The 11971-nt window shown below is 41.4% G+C and overlaps 2 protein-coding genes across 3 annotated transcripts; one reads left to right on the top strand and one right to left on the bottom strand.

The window, feature by feature from the left end:
• Positions 1-4530: 4530 nt before the first annotated feature.
• On the top strand, positions 4531-8520 carry Bacc (nuclear regulator Bacchus). Of its 2 annotated transcripts, XM_036821932.3 has the most exons (4): positions 4531-4662; positions 5244-5546; positions 8133-8298; positions 8368-8520. In XM_036821932.3, the coding sequence occupies exons 2-4, from the start codon at positions 5298-5300 to the stop codon at positions 8415-8417; spliced, it is 465 nt and encodes a 154-aa protein (XP_036677827.1). In that variant the 5' UTR covers positions 4531-4662; positions 5244-5297; the 3' UTR covers positions 8418-8520. The 2 variants fall into 2 exon arrangements, with proteins under 2 accessions (XP_036677827.1, XP_065724934.1); XM_065868862.2 differs by lacking the exon at positions 4531-4662 and having other exon boundaries at positions 5098-5546.
• HemK2 (HemK methyltransferase 2) lies at positions 8431-11912 on the bottom strand. The gene is given in 2 exon segments (XM_070994283.1): positions 8431-11489; positions 11562-11912. Coding segments are annotated over 2 exon segments (1020 nt in total). The 5' UTR covers positions 11879-11912; the 3' UTR covers positions 8431-10786.
• Between the last annotated feature and the right edge of the window lie 59 nt (positions 11913-11971).

Here is an 11971-nt window from a genome sequence, read left to right as displayed (position 1 = left end):
TTTTATTATTATTTTTTTAATTGCCGTGAGGACGCTCCGACGCTGGTCGTAGCACCGAAGCTACTGGTTTTTTTACCGCCTATCTAGGAAAGCATATTTTTCAGACTATCGGTGGTGCATGCTGGCACCCAATCGTCGATATTATCGATAGTGCCATTGATAGGAATAATCAGAAAACTGTAGAAAACCTATACGAATTTTAATAAAACTACACATTAATAAACGCAAAAGTGAAACAACTAAAAAACAAACCGATTAAAATCGACTTAAAATTTGAATGGTCAAATGCAACCGTTTGTTTGCCGCCCAACTAGAGCTGCAAAGCAATTGCCAAACAGTGCTGTAAAGGGTTGATAGAAAGGGTGTCGCAAAGGGGTTCTATTAAAAAGTGGTATTACTGCGCCTAAATAAATTTTAAAAACAATAACAAGCTTACAAATATCATTTATTGATTTAGATTTAATTTAAAAAAAATATATAGCTTAATATTTGTACTGGTTTAAAAAATGTATACTTCTTATAAAAATTATTATAATTATTTATGCACAATTAAATAATACCTGTGTATTGTTAAAAGTATACAAAAATATCTCTTTTCATCAGATAAAATATGTACATAATTATTTAATATGCTTTAAGCCCCCTTGAAATTTTTGTTCTACTCCCCTGGAAGGCGGTTTAATTAAAACTTTAAAATCCGTAGGAAGTCTCACTTTACAACTTCTTATATTTGGCAGAGCTTACTTTATTTGTATCTCACGAGTTATTAACTCTAAGACAATGTCTTTTTTGTTCAATAACTCCAATTGATTTAAAGCTTTTTCTGGTTATGGAAAAATCTTAGTTCATATAGCAACATCCTTGCCGCCCCTATGCCGTTTGTATGTAAATATGTAATTATTGAATAAATGATTTTTGCTCAGGCCAACAAAGACAAATCACACAATCATGGTCACTGGCCGTTGTTTTATTTTGGCTGTGCAAACGCAAACGAATTCCGCCTATGATGCCATGATGGTTCGGCCCCTTCCCCGAAATGATTCATTCATGCTACCCATTCTCTGTCTTCTCTCATCTCCGACGGACCAAGCACCACCGACCGGGTGACCCACCGCACCACCACCCATCATATAGCACACCACCCACAGCAAGTGCTCAGTGCAGCGAAATGCATGACGCAGATGGCAAAAGGAAGGTGTTTGGGGATGAGGTTGCTTTTCTGGTTATTCAGACGATTTCTAGCCAAAATGGTAGGCATTATTTTTGGGAAGGCATCTGGGGATGAGGACTAGAATGAGTTTTATGATATTATATCAAACAATCACAAGATAGTTCCAAAGAAAGTATTAGCCCAGAAGAAATCATGGTTTTAAAAATGAATCAACTGATAACATTAAAAAATAATATTATTATGGTTATTAATATAAAAAAATATATATTGGAATGTTTTTTGTTAGATCATATTATAATATCAGTATATCAGTATACAATATACCATATTAGTAAATTTTTTCGGGTCCGCTATGGCTTAGAACGGATAGATTGGCATCACTGATAATGCAGTGGGTGGGTGAAAGGAACCGTGGTGGGGCCTGAGCCTATTTGGGACATTTCAGATGCAGCAATGCAGTGGCAGTAGCTGTCTTTCCTCATCCTTCAACAACGTCGCCGGAAGAATGTCCACTCACACGTCACGGGTGTGGTGTCCTGCGCTCTACGCAACGAAAGCACCTCGTTGGTCACCCGGACCCACTAACTTCTCCTTCGCCAGGTGATATTGGAAATCGAAGACAATGGGGCTGCTTAAATTCATTTTAATAATTGCGTGTAAAACGCCCGTTGACGCAGGTGAAACAGGCGAGGTGAGCAGGTGAGCTAGTCAGTTCGAGTCAAGTCCATGTCGACCGGCACGGCACTCGTGTGGAAACATTAGCACATGCCGGGAAAACGAGACCCGTCCCGAGAATGTCTGATACCACAGCGATGATGATGATGATCGTCTTGTATAGCCGAGATCGAGCTCTCGAGTCAAGCGGCCAAGCGAATCGCCCAACAATCTAGCAACAGTCTAACAATCGCTCTAATCGAGTCGTAAACCTGTTCATGTCGTTCTACCAAGCAATCTTGTGTACCTAAGCGCTAAAAGGGACAGCCTATAGAGGCTATTTTTGTGCGCTACTGTATCTGAACCTCCCAGTGTATTTGTAGGATTTTACCATAAGACTTCACATACCCATATTTTTTATGATACTTTTTATATTTATGTTGGCATACGATTTTTTTGAGTGAAATACAAATTCCCAATCTTTCCCTACTTCTTACAAAGCCCTAACTACCTCATTACAGATCTATTAGCACCACATCCATGTAAGTTGGGAGGGAACTGTAAACTTAATCGCCGTGGATACAAGTTTATGTGTGTGTCTGAGCGTCTGGCTATCGATTGTTTGCATTGAGATTTGTTCACACCTTTATGCTACAGCAGTTTAATGACGCAACGTGTAATTGCACTGGGAAAAATTCTTGGGGCAGGTCATAAGCAGCATAAGGAATCGGAAATACAAGACTAAGCAGAAAATCCAAACTACACAAGAAACTTGGGTTATTTTAGGGTCTGTATAGACCATAAAAGTATTGGAAAACCTATCCTGCAGATGTTTGAGTTTCTAGGAAGTACAACCAAGGACAACCATTTTTGCCTGCCCGAACCTTTTTTATCGGTTTTCCGCTAGCGTTTCGTCCATTTTGAAAAATTATCTAACCTTGAAATGTCGTCCCTTGTAACACCCAGATAACTCGAGAAATGGGCACAGGTTGTCCTCTGGAATCTAGATACCGATACCATTGTTCACCGGCCAGAAACACTGTCTTTCTCCCGGGAGAGACCCCACATGCCCGATGAGAAAACGCGAAAGGCCCACAATTCTTGGGGGAACGAAATGAACAATCCACACGAACGGATACCAAGAGTTTGGAGGGCGAAAAGTGAAGTGAGAAGAAATCAAACCACAGCGAAACGGAGACGCAAATCGGCTTATCAGGCAAAAAGTCATCGCTTCTGCTCAAATATGTGATAACTGAATGGACGAGGGCCCACGATTACAGGTGTTTACGTTTACTATACCGCCTCGGATGGGATGACTACTCGGAACAGGTTCGCCGGTTCGCCGGTTTTAATTAGCGACCCGCCTGTCGACAGTCGTCCGCTCGCTCTGTCGTCGACCGTATTATTCAGATTACAAGCTATATAGCCTAGGAATTTGAATTTGTATTTGCCTTTGCTTTCGCGCAAAAATAGCAAAAATAGTGGGGAGAAAACTCGACTGGTTGATACCCGGTTTGGGGGATTAGTCAAGACAAATCACTTGTGGGTTGATAACATATTTGGAAATAACTAGAAGAAATTAACGACGATGACATTCCTCGAATATATTTTTATGCTATGTTCAATTTCTAATCTTAAATACCACATATTCCGAATGAACTTGAGAAATTAACCTCCGAATGATCGTTTGACTGATAGCACAGATCTATAATGGAAAGTAATACACCCTCGAGCACGTTGATAACCAGGTGATTTGAAGCGATATGTTATAGCCTAGTCGGCAGTTCTCCTATATATTAGTCAATTCCTGAACCCACTGGGTTCGTGTAACGAACAGAACCGTCAAATGGCCGAACCACAAGTGCGGGATCAACAGAAAGATTGGCACATAAAAAAAGAATAAGGGGTGGACCCAGTTCGATTAGATGATAAGAAGAGAGCTTTAAAAACATTTAAAGCGAATAACTAAAATCACGTGGTGTTGTGTCCAAAACTGTTTTTAAGTCTAATCTTTAAATAGCAAGTAATAAAACTTTGTTAAAAATAAAAAGCAACCTACAGTCTTGTTTTTAAGAAATTTTTTTTTTAATTTTTTCCAAATAATCAAAATCCGCTAATGGCCTTTCCCGAATCGCACGCAATTAAATCGTTAGAATCTCGAAAATAGCTGCCCGCTTTCGTATCACCTGCTTCCCCACACGTTACCAATCAATTGACCCCAATCCGCGACGACATTGCGTCCCACGCGAGTACTGGTCCACTCTATAAATACGAATCATATAGAGAACACAGCACACATCTGCAGCAACAATGCTGCAACACTTCTACCCATCGGCAACATCCACATCCACTGTTCTGTTTGGTTCTGTTCCACCGACGAACGGTCAAAACGCCACATAGAGTGACTGCACCACCTCAACCACCAACAGACCGCCCCACCCCCCCTCCTCCATTCCGTCGTGGAACCACCACCCCTCTCCTAACCCCACAAACGCACCACCGGTGCGCGCAATTTTCAAATTTACCGCCAAACGCGCCCACAACTGTACTCACGAAACCCAAGCAGATTTTGTATGGAATTAATCAGGAAACCCACTCAACTTGTCAATCGCAGATCTAGTTTTGATCGCAGCGCCTTGGGAAAAAAGCCAAAATTAAGGGTATACCGCTGGCTATAGCCTCGATCGGTCTCGGAACCGATCCGAACAGCGGTATTTGAGATATAGGCGAAAAAGTGTGGAAACGTTTTCGAGCAAGAAGAAGCAAGCGGCAATTTCTAGCCATCGAACAGACGGCAAGTTTAGTCTTGTACGAACCGTCGACGGGTGAACATATCGGTTGGTTAGGAAACCAGAGGGATACACGATATATCAGTGGGGCCTACGATTGAATTTTTTAACAACAAAAATCCTTTTGCCTTTCGTAGCGCCGCCTGATGTATGGCTAACTTCTATTATATAGATACCCATATATATATAATCGACAGAAAATCACCGCAAAATAATATTTAGAAAATCCAACGCTCGCTCTGTGGGATGTTGTTGTTGTCTTCTCTCTGCGCTGCCGCCATCGACTGCGGCTGTACAAATGCCGCGGCGGTTTTTTGAGTGTATTGCCACGGCTTGGGCCAATGGCGTGGGAGAGAGATAACCTAGCTCCGAGAGAGAGAGAGAGAGAGCGGTGCGTACTGAGGGAGAGCGGTCGAGCGAGAGTTACTCTCTCGCAGAGAGCAAGTGCTTAAATAGACGGACCGCAGCTGAATCGCATTCAGTGTGTTTGTGTGCTTCGTGCGGTGCGGTTCTCTCTGTCTCTCTCTCGCCTTCCCCGAGTATTTTGCGCTGGTTTTCTGTCAATTCAGAAATCGAAATACAATAACCAAAACAAGCCAAAAATCGCACTGTTCTTCTATATAACGTAGCGCTATACTGAAAGTTCCGGAAAACATATATAATTCAAAATCATCATAAAAAATATGTCGGCTGCTACGGAACAACAGAACAACGGCGATGTGGCCGTGGAGAAGGTGGCGGCGGAGGAGGTCTCCTCCGTGAAGGACGATCTCAAGGCGAAGGCGGGCGCCGAGGATAAGGCGGCCGCTGCCGATGCCGCCGGCGATGCGGCCGATAACGGTACGTCAAAGGACGGCGAGGATGCCGCCGATGCTGCCGCCGCCGCTGCCCCCGCAAAGGAATCCGTGAAAGGCACCAAAAGGCCAGCAGAAGTGAGTATCTCTCGGATCTCTTAACTCTAACTCTTTGTTTACGCGGTAAAATCGAAAGATCCCCCCCCCCCCCCCCTTCCCTCTTCCTCACCAAAGAAATGATTCACTTGATAAACGCGAGTTCCACTTTTTGTGGCTGAGAAAAATTCTAGAAATAGATATACACACGTTTTTCGGAACAGCGCACTCTCTCAGTGGCTTATATACCCACAAAAAGATAGAAAGATAGAAAGAGAGAGAGAGCAAGAGATATGTGTGTGTGTTGTTTACGATTAACCAAGATGATTGCGGGTCCGGCAATCAAAGATTATTGTTGTTAGGTTCAAATCGAGGTTAGAGGGCCATCGTACATATAGACCGGGAGTACAGTACAGTTAGCCAGGGGTTTTTTGTTTCTGTGCGGGGTGGGTAATGTATTTTTAATAAACCTCGTAGCCCCTCGCCCCTCTCCATAGGTCATTAGCATTGACGTGTTCGACTGAAAGGCATATTACCAAGCAATAGATATAACTCATACTCTTGGCCTTATTTATCAGGCAGAGCTACTACGGCAATTGCAAATGCAAACGCCAAGCGATGCCAATGCACTCTCTCAATGAAAACACACAGCATTGCCGGCCGGTAAATTACTCATGTCATGTTTTGCCACTTTATTTTTGGTTAGCATCGCGAAGAGCACGCGGTATTTGAACAACTTTTGAAGGGGGGACTACTACGACGACTGCGAATGTCGCATTCCATAATCGAGGAGCACATTTCTTGATAAAAATAAAATAGTTCGGCCAGTAAGGCAGATAAATTGGCAAATCAAGCGCTTTTCTCAAACTCAAACTCGAAATAAAAATGTACAGTTTAACGAGAGAGCGAGAGTGCCCTGCTCACTTGAGAGGCATAGATACGGATACAAATGGGAGAGAGAAGGAGAGAGCGACTCTCTCCGCTCCCTCGTAATTTGTATACACACCATGGGCCGTTTTGTCTGTTTGCGTTTGTGCTTACATTTATCTTTCACTTTTTTTTTCTGCTCTGCCTCATGCGTATTTATTTTGGTACATAAAAACAAGACAGTTTTACAGGGTGTCGCTAGCTCTAGTTAGTTATTTATCTTGGGTTTACCTACAAATCAATTAAGATACTTTCAGTTTAAGTAAAAGTATAGAGTACAGTGGGGTATTTTCTAGAATAGTAGATAAGATTTGAAACTCTTGGAGGGCATTTAAAAAAAATCATAACAGTGGAAATGTTTGTACTTATGCCCTTCATTTTTCTTAAGAAAATTTAAGAATTAAAAAAAATTGTACCGTTCCTTAGTTGTTTTTATAAATGCTCAGTTTTTAATTTAAAAGTATTTAATATCTTAAGAAAAGATAAGCAAATGATTATAACATCTTTTAATACTAGCTGATATATGGTTCTTCATCAAAGTATCTTTTCAATTAATCAAGATACGATTAGCAGAACATGGATTAACTGTGTGGTAGTAATCCAAGTACCAAATTCTACCCACTCCTGATGGACCCTGTTCCCTCCCAATCCTCAATTGCACATTTGCCGAGTTCTGGGTCTCGTGACTTATGCTGTAAGCGGAATAAAAGAAAGGGGGCGGGTTGGGTTGGCCATTAATTTTGCACATTTTTCCACAGCCCGCTTGTTTTCCGCATTTTCCGCTTTGTAACAGTCTGGTAAATAGGGCCCATGTATTTGCGGCTACTCTTTGACTTGGGAACGTGACCGCCTATATACAACCGTATGCCCATATACCATAATATGTATCTTGTTGTTGGTTGGCCAGCGGCAAAAGTTGAACCCACGCATGTTGTTGTTTTGCGCCTTTTTTCCGCTGCCGACGTCGCTGCAGCAGCTGTCGTTTGCGTGTGAGAGAGAGAAAGATTCATTCATGCAGTTCAGGTACAGTTTACAGTTTCTGCGAACGGGACGCTCTCACGGATTCAGATACTCTCTCTCTCTCAGGTACTCTCTTTGGCTCTCTCGCACTCTCCCGTTTTTACAGGGCACGCTTGGCTTCGTTTCGTATCTCATGGATGCGGATACATATGTCGCTGCCGGCGTCGCTGCTTATTGTTTTTTTTTCTACCCCTTATGTAGTAAATATGTCGCCTAATACATACACAACAACGATGTAACACGGCTGCACTTGTAATCCGCTCTCTCGCTTTCGCTCTCTCCCTCTCTCTCTTTGCCGCAGCGAATTACATTGGCGCGCGCATTTTTCAAATGTTTTTTTACGGCGAAAATAACGATTTTCGTGGCTGCTTGTTTTGTGGGCTGAAAATATACATTTTATGACTATGTACACACGCACAGGAAAGTTAAGAGGGGTATTGGATGCCCTTGATCAAGGAGATGTGTGGGTTTGAGTTGGACGCGTAGGACCATTTCCCGAAACTTTGCCATTTCCTTTGGGTTCCTTATCTAGATGGGTAGATATTAACATATTTTATATGTATTTAGGGATAATAAAGGCCAGGGTTCAATACCTACAGCTGTTTAATGAACTTGCATTAAATAAAATCAAGAATCAAAGACATTTTTACTAATTCGTATCTTATTTACTTGCTTTTCCAGGCCAAATCCGCAGAATCAAAGAAGGCCAAGAAAGCCGCCGCCGCCGCCGATGGCGATTCCGATGAGGAAGAGGCTCTGGACGAGATCATCGAGGGCGACAGTGAAATCGAGAGCGACGAGTACGACATCCCCTACGATGGTGAGGAGGACGACATTGAATGTGATGGTGAGTTGACGAAAATACCTTCATTCTATCCCCCATCTAATCACCTGATTTCCCCCTCATCTTATATAGACGATGATGATGATAATGATGACGGTTCCGGCTCGGACGATCAGGCGTAATAATAATGTAGTCAAAAATACAAACAAAAACAAACAAAAAATTTAAATTAATAATAAATAAAAGTTACAAGCAAAAAAACAAAACAAAAAAAATAATAATAAACCAACAACCAGAAAATAAACCACAACAAGGAGAAGAAGAAGGAGAAAAAACCACAAAAAAATCGCAAAAGTATATAATTTTTATGTTTAAGAAATAATTTTTTATTTCTTACCTTATTTTAATTGTATTTTATGTGTACTTTTTTTATAAAAAACTACAAAACAAACAAAAATTGTAATTGAAGGCATTTTCGTATGAAAGTAATCTATACGGAAACCAAACAAAAAGTAAACATCCCCACTATATACAAAAAAAAAAAAAACAAAAACCAAAATCTTTCTTTCCTTTATGTCATAAGTCCTAATTTAAACGCCCAGTTTATGCGTAAAACAAAAAATTATACAAAGATTGAAAATGTAGCGTAAACGAAGCCCGTGAATTAAACACTGACACACACACACATACAAAATATTAAAATTCATTATTAAATTAGACGTTACATTTATGAATGATCGAAAGAAGCAAAAAATACAAAAATGAAAAAGAAACAGCAAATGCAATTAAATACAAAACAAATAAAAAACATAAAAATTGTATTTAAATAAATCGCAAAAATCATTGAAAACCCAATTTCGACACTCATTCAATGACACTCAAGTTTTAGCTATGGTTTCAAAATTTTCGCGCCCATTGTGGCCAAAAATTCCCACACCCAAGGCACTGGGACTTTCTTGGTCTTCGCTTTTGGGGCAGATAATACAAAACATCGGGAAGTTTGAGTTTCTACCCTTCTGTTTCGTTTCAGCATTTTACTATAAACTATGAATAATCTTAAGTACTTACATATGTCAGTATTAGAGCGAAGGGTCTATTATTCTGTTGAGAAATTGTGCGAGCGAATCGATAATCGATGATAAGCCTAATTCATTTGTAAATTGTAAAAACCGACCCGAGAATCGAAAAATGAGCAAGAAATAAACTTTTAATGTTACATGAATCTACTAGTAAGGGTATCCAAAACTATTTATACACAGCCCCCAATACGAGTTCTTAAAATATAACGACTGATATTTGACAAAGAAATGTGCCCAGTTGGTCAATCAAGGTGCTCGATACCGAATGCCGCCGAAACCACCCAAAAGAACACTATCCTCCACTATAACCGATATAACCCAGAAAGACATACATACATATACACAGACCACCCACTGACCCAGATCTAATAGCAAATGGCTCTAAGCTTAAATTGCTTACCAACAACTGAATAATTGAATTCAATTTAGCTGATACATATGCCGAAGATAAATAAACCGATTTGATACCAGATATAACAATAATAACGATGGCCACAGACAATGTTAAAGAATCTCATGCATTTTTGTAAATACCAATTATTTATGTACCCGCTTAGTGCGAAACTAACATCCATTTAGTACAGAAAGGCAGAAAACTGAACCACGAATCGAAAGAGAGAATATGAAACAATTTTGAACGATGAAATAAATACTTGTAATTACGTAAAAGCAAAAACCATACGTACATACCTATTGGCATCTATTAGATGCCAATAAAAAGTTTGTTTCAATTGCTTTGGCGATGTTTGTATCATTTCGGGTGGGGCAACAACCCCCTGCGATGGGATAGGAAGTAGGGGGCCACTTATGGGGATGGAGTTGCGTTATCCACAAACACATATAGGTACATAATTCATTGATTGGCCTTTTGAACAGACCCACCCCTCCCATCTTTCATGTTTTCGGGGGTTGACAATACAGGTTTCTGCAAACCTCCCTATGGAAAAAACGTTTATATTTAGTAAGGGATGATGAAGGGATTCAATTGGCATTTTACTTGGATTAAACACAATCTGGAGACCGGAAATAATTACTATCACAAAGTTCTATTTTGGAGCATTATAAACAGATGCGTTGGTACAAAGAGGAATATTACTAAACAAAAATTCAAAATTAAGTCTAAAAAACGCGCCAAAATTTTTGAATTTTCCTCTATAAAAGCTTGAAATATAGCTTTCTACGAAAATATTAGAGCTAAGTTTCAATGACAATTAATTTCTGTGTTTTTGAATTTTATCTTATAGCTTCTAGGTCATTTATATCTTCAATTTTATAGAAAACTCAGGGAACTTTGATATAATTGACCATTAACTTTATAAAGCTAGAAATAACTAGGAATTTCCTTAAATAAATTAAACTTTAATTAAAATTGTTCTGCATATTATTTAATTTAAGTATCAAATTTTAACTTTAACTTCATAATTGTTACCGTTTAATTAAAATACAACTTGATTTTGATATTATTGCACGAGTCATGGTGATGAGGTGGACCTGGTGACCTTCAGTATGTACAGATGCTCGCCAGGAATGCGTCGCTCCATGAAATTAACAGCCCGGAACTGGAGGCCCTCTAGGTATTTGATAATCTCCTCGGGCTTGTTCTCCCGCAAAAGGAGTAGGTAAAGAACGCCCCGAGGCGAAAGTATGTCATCCAGTTGCTTTAGTAGAATGTCTGTTATGCGTCGCCCATTCTGTCCGCCGGCCCAGGAGAAGACCAGATTGCGTTCCGTTGAGGATTCGCTGTGGCAATCGAACTGTTGCGTCTGCAGCTCCTCGTCGCTGGTCACCACATAGGGTGGATTGAAGAGGAGCACATCCACTGTCTTTGGACGCAGTGCATCAGCTAGATTGCAACGAATACTATCCAAACGAGCACCATTTCGGGCAGCAGTTCTTCGGGTGGCATCACAGGCTTTGGGATTGATGTCTGTGGCTAGGCAAAGGGAGCATCCAGCCAGTTGCTTTGCCAGAGCCGTGATAATCACGCCCGAACCTGAGCCCAGTTCCACGCAAAGATGCGGCTGCAGCTGCTCCAGGTACGGCAGATCCTTTTCCAGAGCATCCAGCAGCAGGAACGAATCCTCCGCTGGCTCATAGACCTGTTCGAAGTCCTCCAGGCTCAAGTGGTCGGTGTAGGGCGTCTCCATGACGGACAGTATCTAGGATATGTTGGTGCTGAGCGCAGAGTCCAGGAGCGCCTGTCGCCGCCGCTGCTCCTTCTCTATCAGCTTGTGCAGATTGGTGAGCCGCTCCTGGCTGGTGCCCAGAACGTTGCTGATCACCGTCACCTTGTGCTTCACGTTCAGCAGCTCCTTCACCTTGTCCGCGAACTCGGGTATCTGACTCTGGGCCTTCTCGATGTCCCGCAGCTGGGCGGCCAGTGCGTCCAGTTGGCCACGCAGCTCCGCCTGCAATTGGATGGTGGAGGCCACGCGCTCGTCCAGCCGCTCGATGGTCGGCTTGAAGAGATTGGTGATGCCCTCGGCGAGGATGTCGCGCGTGGGATTCGAGCAAAAGTTCTCCGTGTTCTCCTCCAAGGATGTGACGGTGCTGTCCGAATCCATGGCAGAATCTAATCAGAATCCAGGAATCAGAGATGCTGTTGGGGACCCTAGATGTTATCGATATTTTGGTTCGATAGTTCACGACAGAACGAT

The sequence above is a fragment of the Drosophila suzukii genome, chromosome 2L (assembly GCF_043229965.1).
Source record: "Drosophila suzukii chromosome 2L, CBGP_Dsuzu_IsoJpt1.0, whole genome shotgun sequence".
Taxonomy (NCBI): Eukaryota; Metazoa; Arthropoda; class Insecta; order Diptera; family Drosophilidae; genus Drosophila; species Drosophila suzukii.
The sequence above is the reverse complement of the archived record's forward strand: the minus strand, read 5'-3'. Positions and strand labels throughout refer to the sequence as shown.

Bases quoted from the DNA above. Each gene is read 5' to 3' on its own strand.
- Bacc (XM_036821932.3), top strand. From the start codon at position 5,298: ATGTCGGCTGCTACGGAACAACAGAACAACGGCGATGTGGCCGTGGAG. The intron at 5,547-8,132 runs GTGAGTATCTCT...TTGCTTTTCCAG, and splicing joins GCACCAAAAGGCCAGCAGAA to GCCAAATCCGCAGAATCAAA. The intron at 8,299-8,367 runs GTGAGTTGACGA...CATCTTATATAG, and splicing joins GGACGACATTGAATGTGATG to ACGATGATGATGATAATGAT.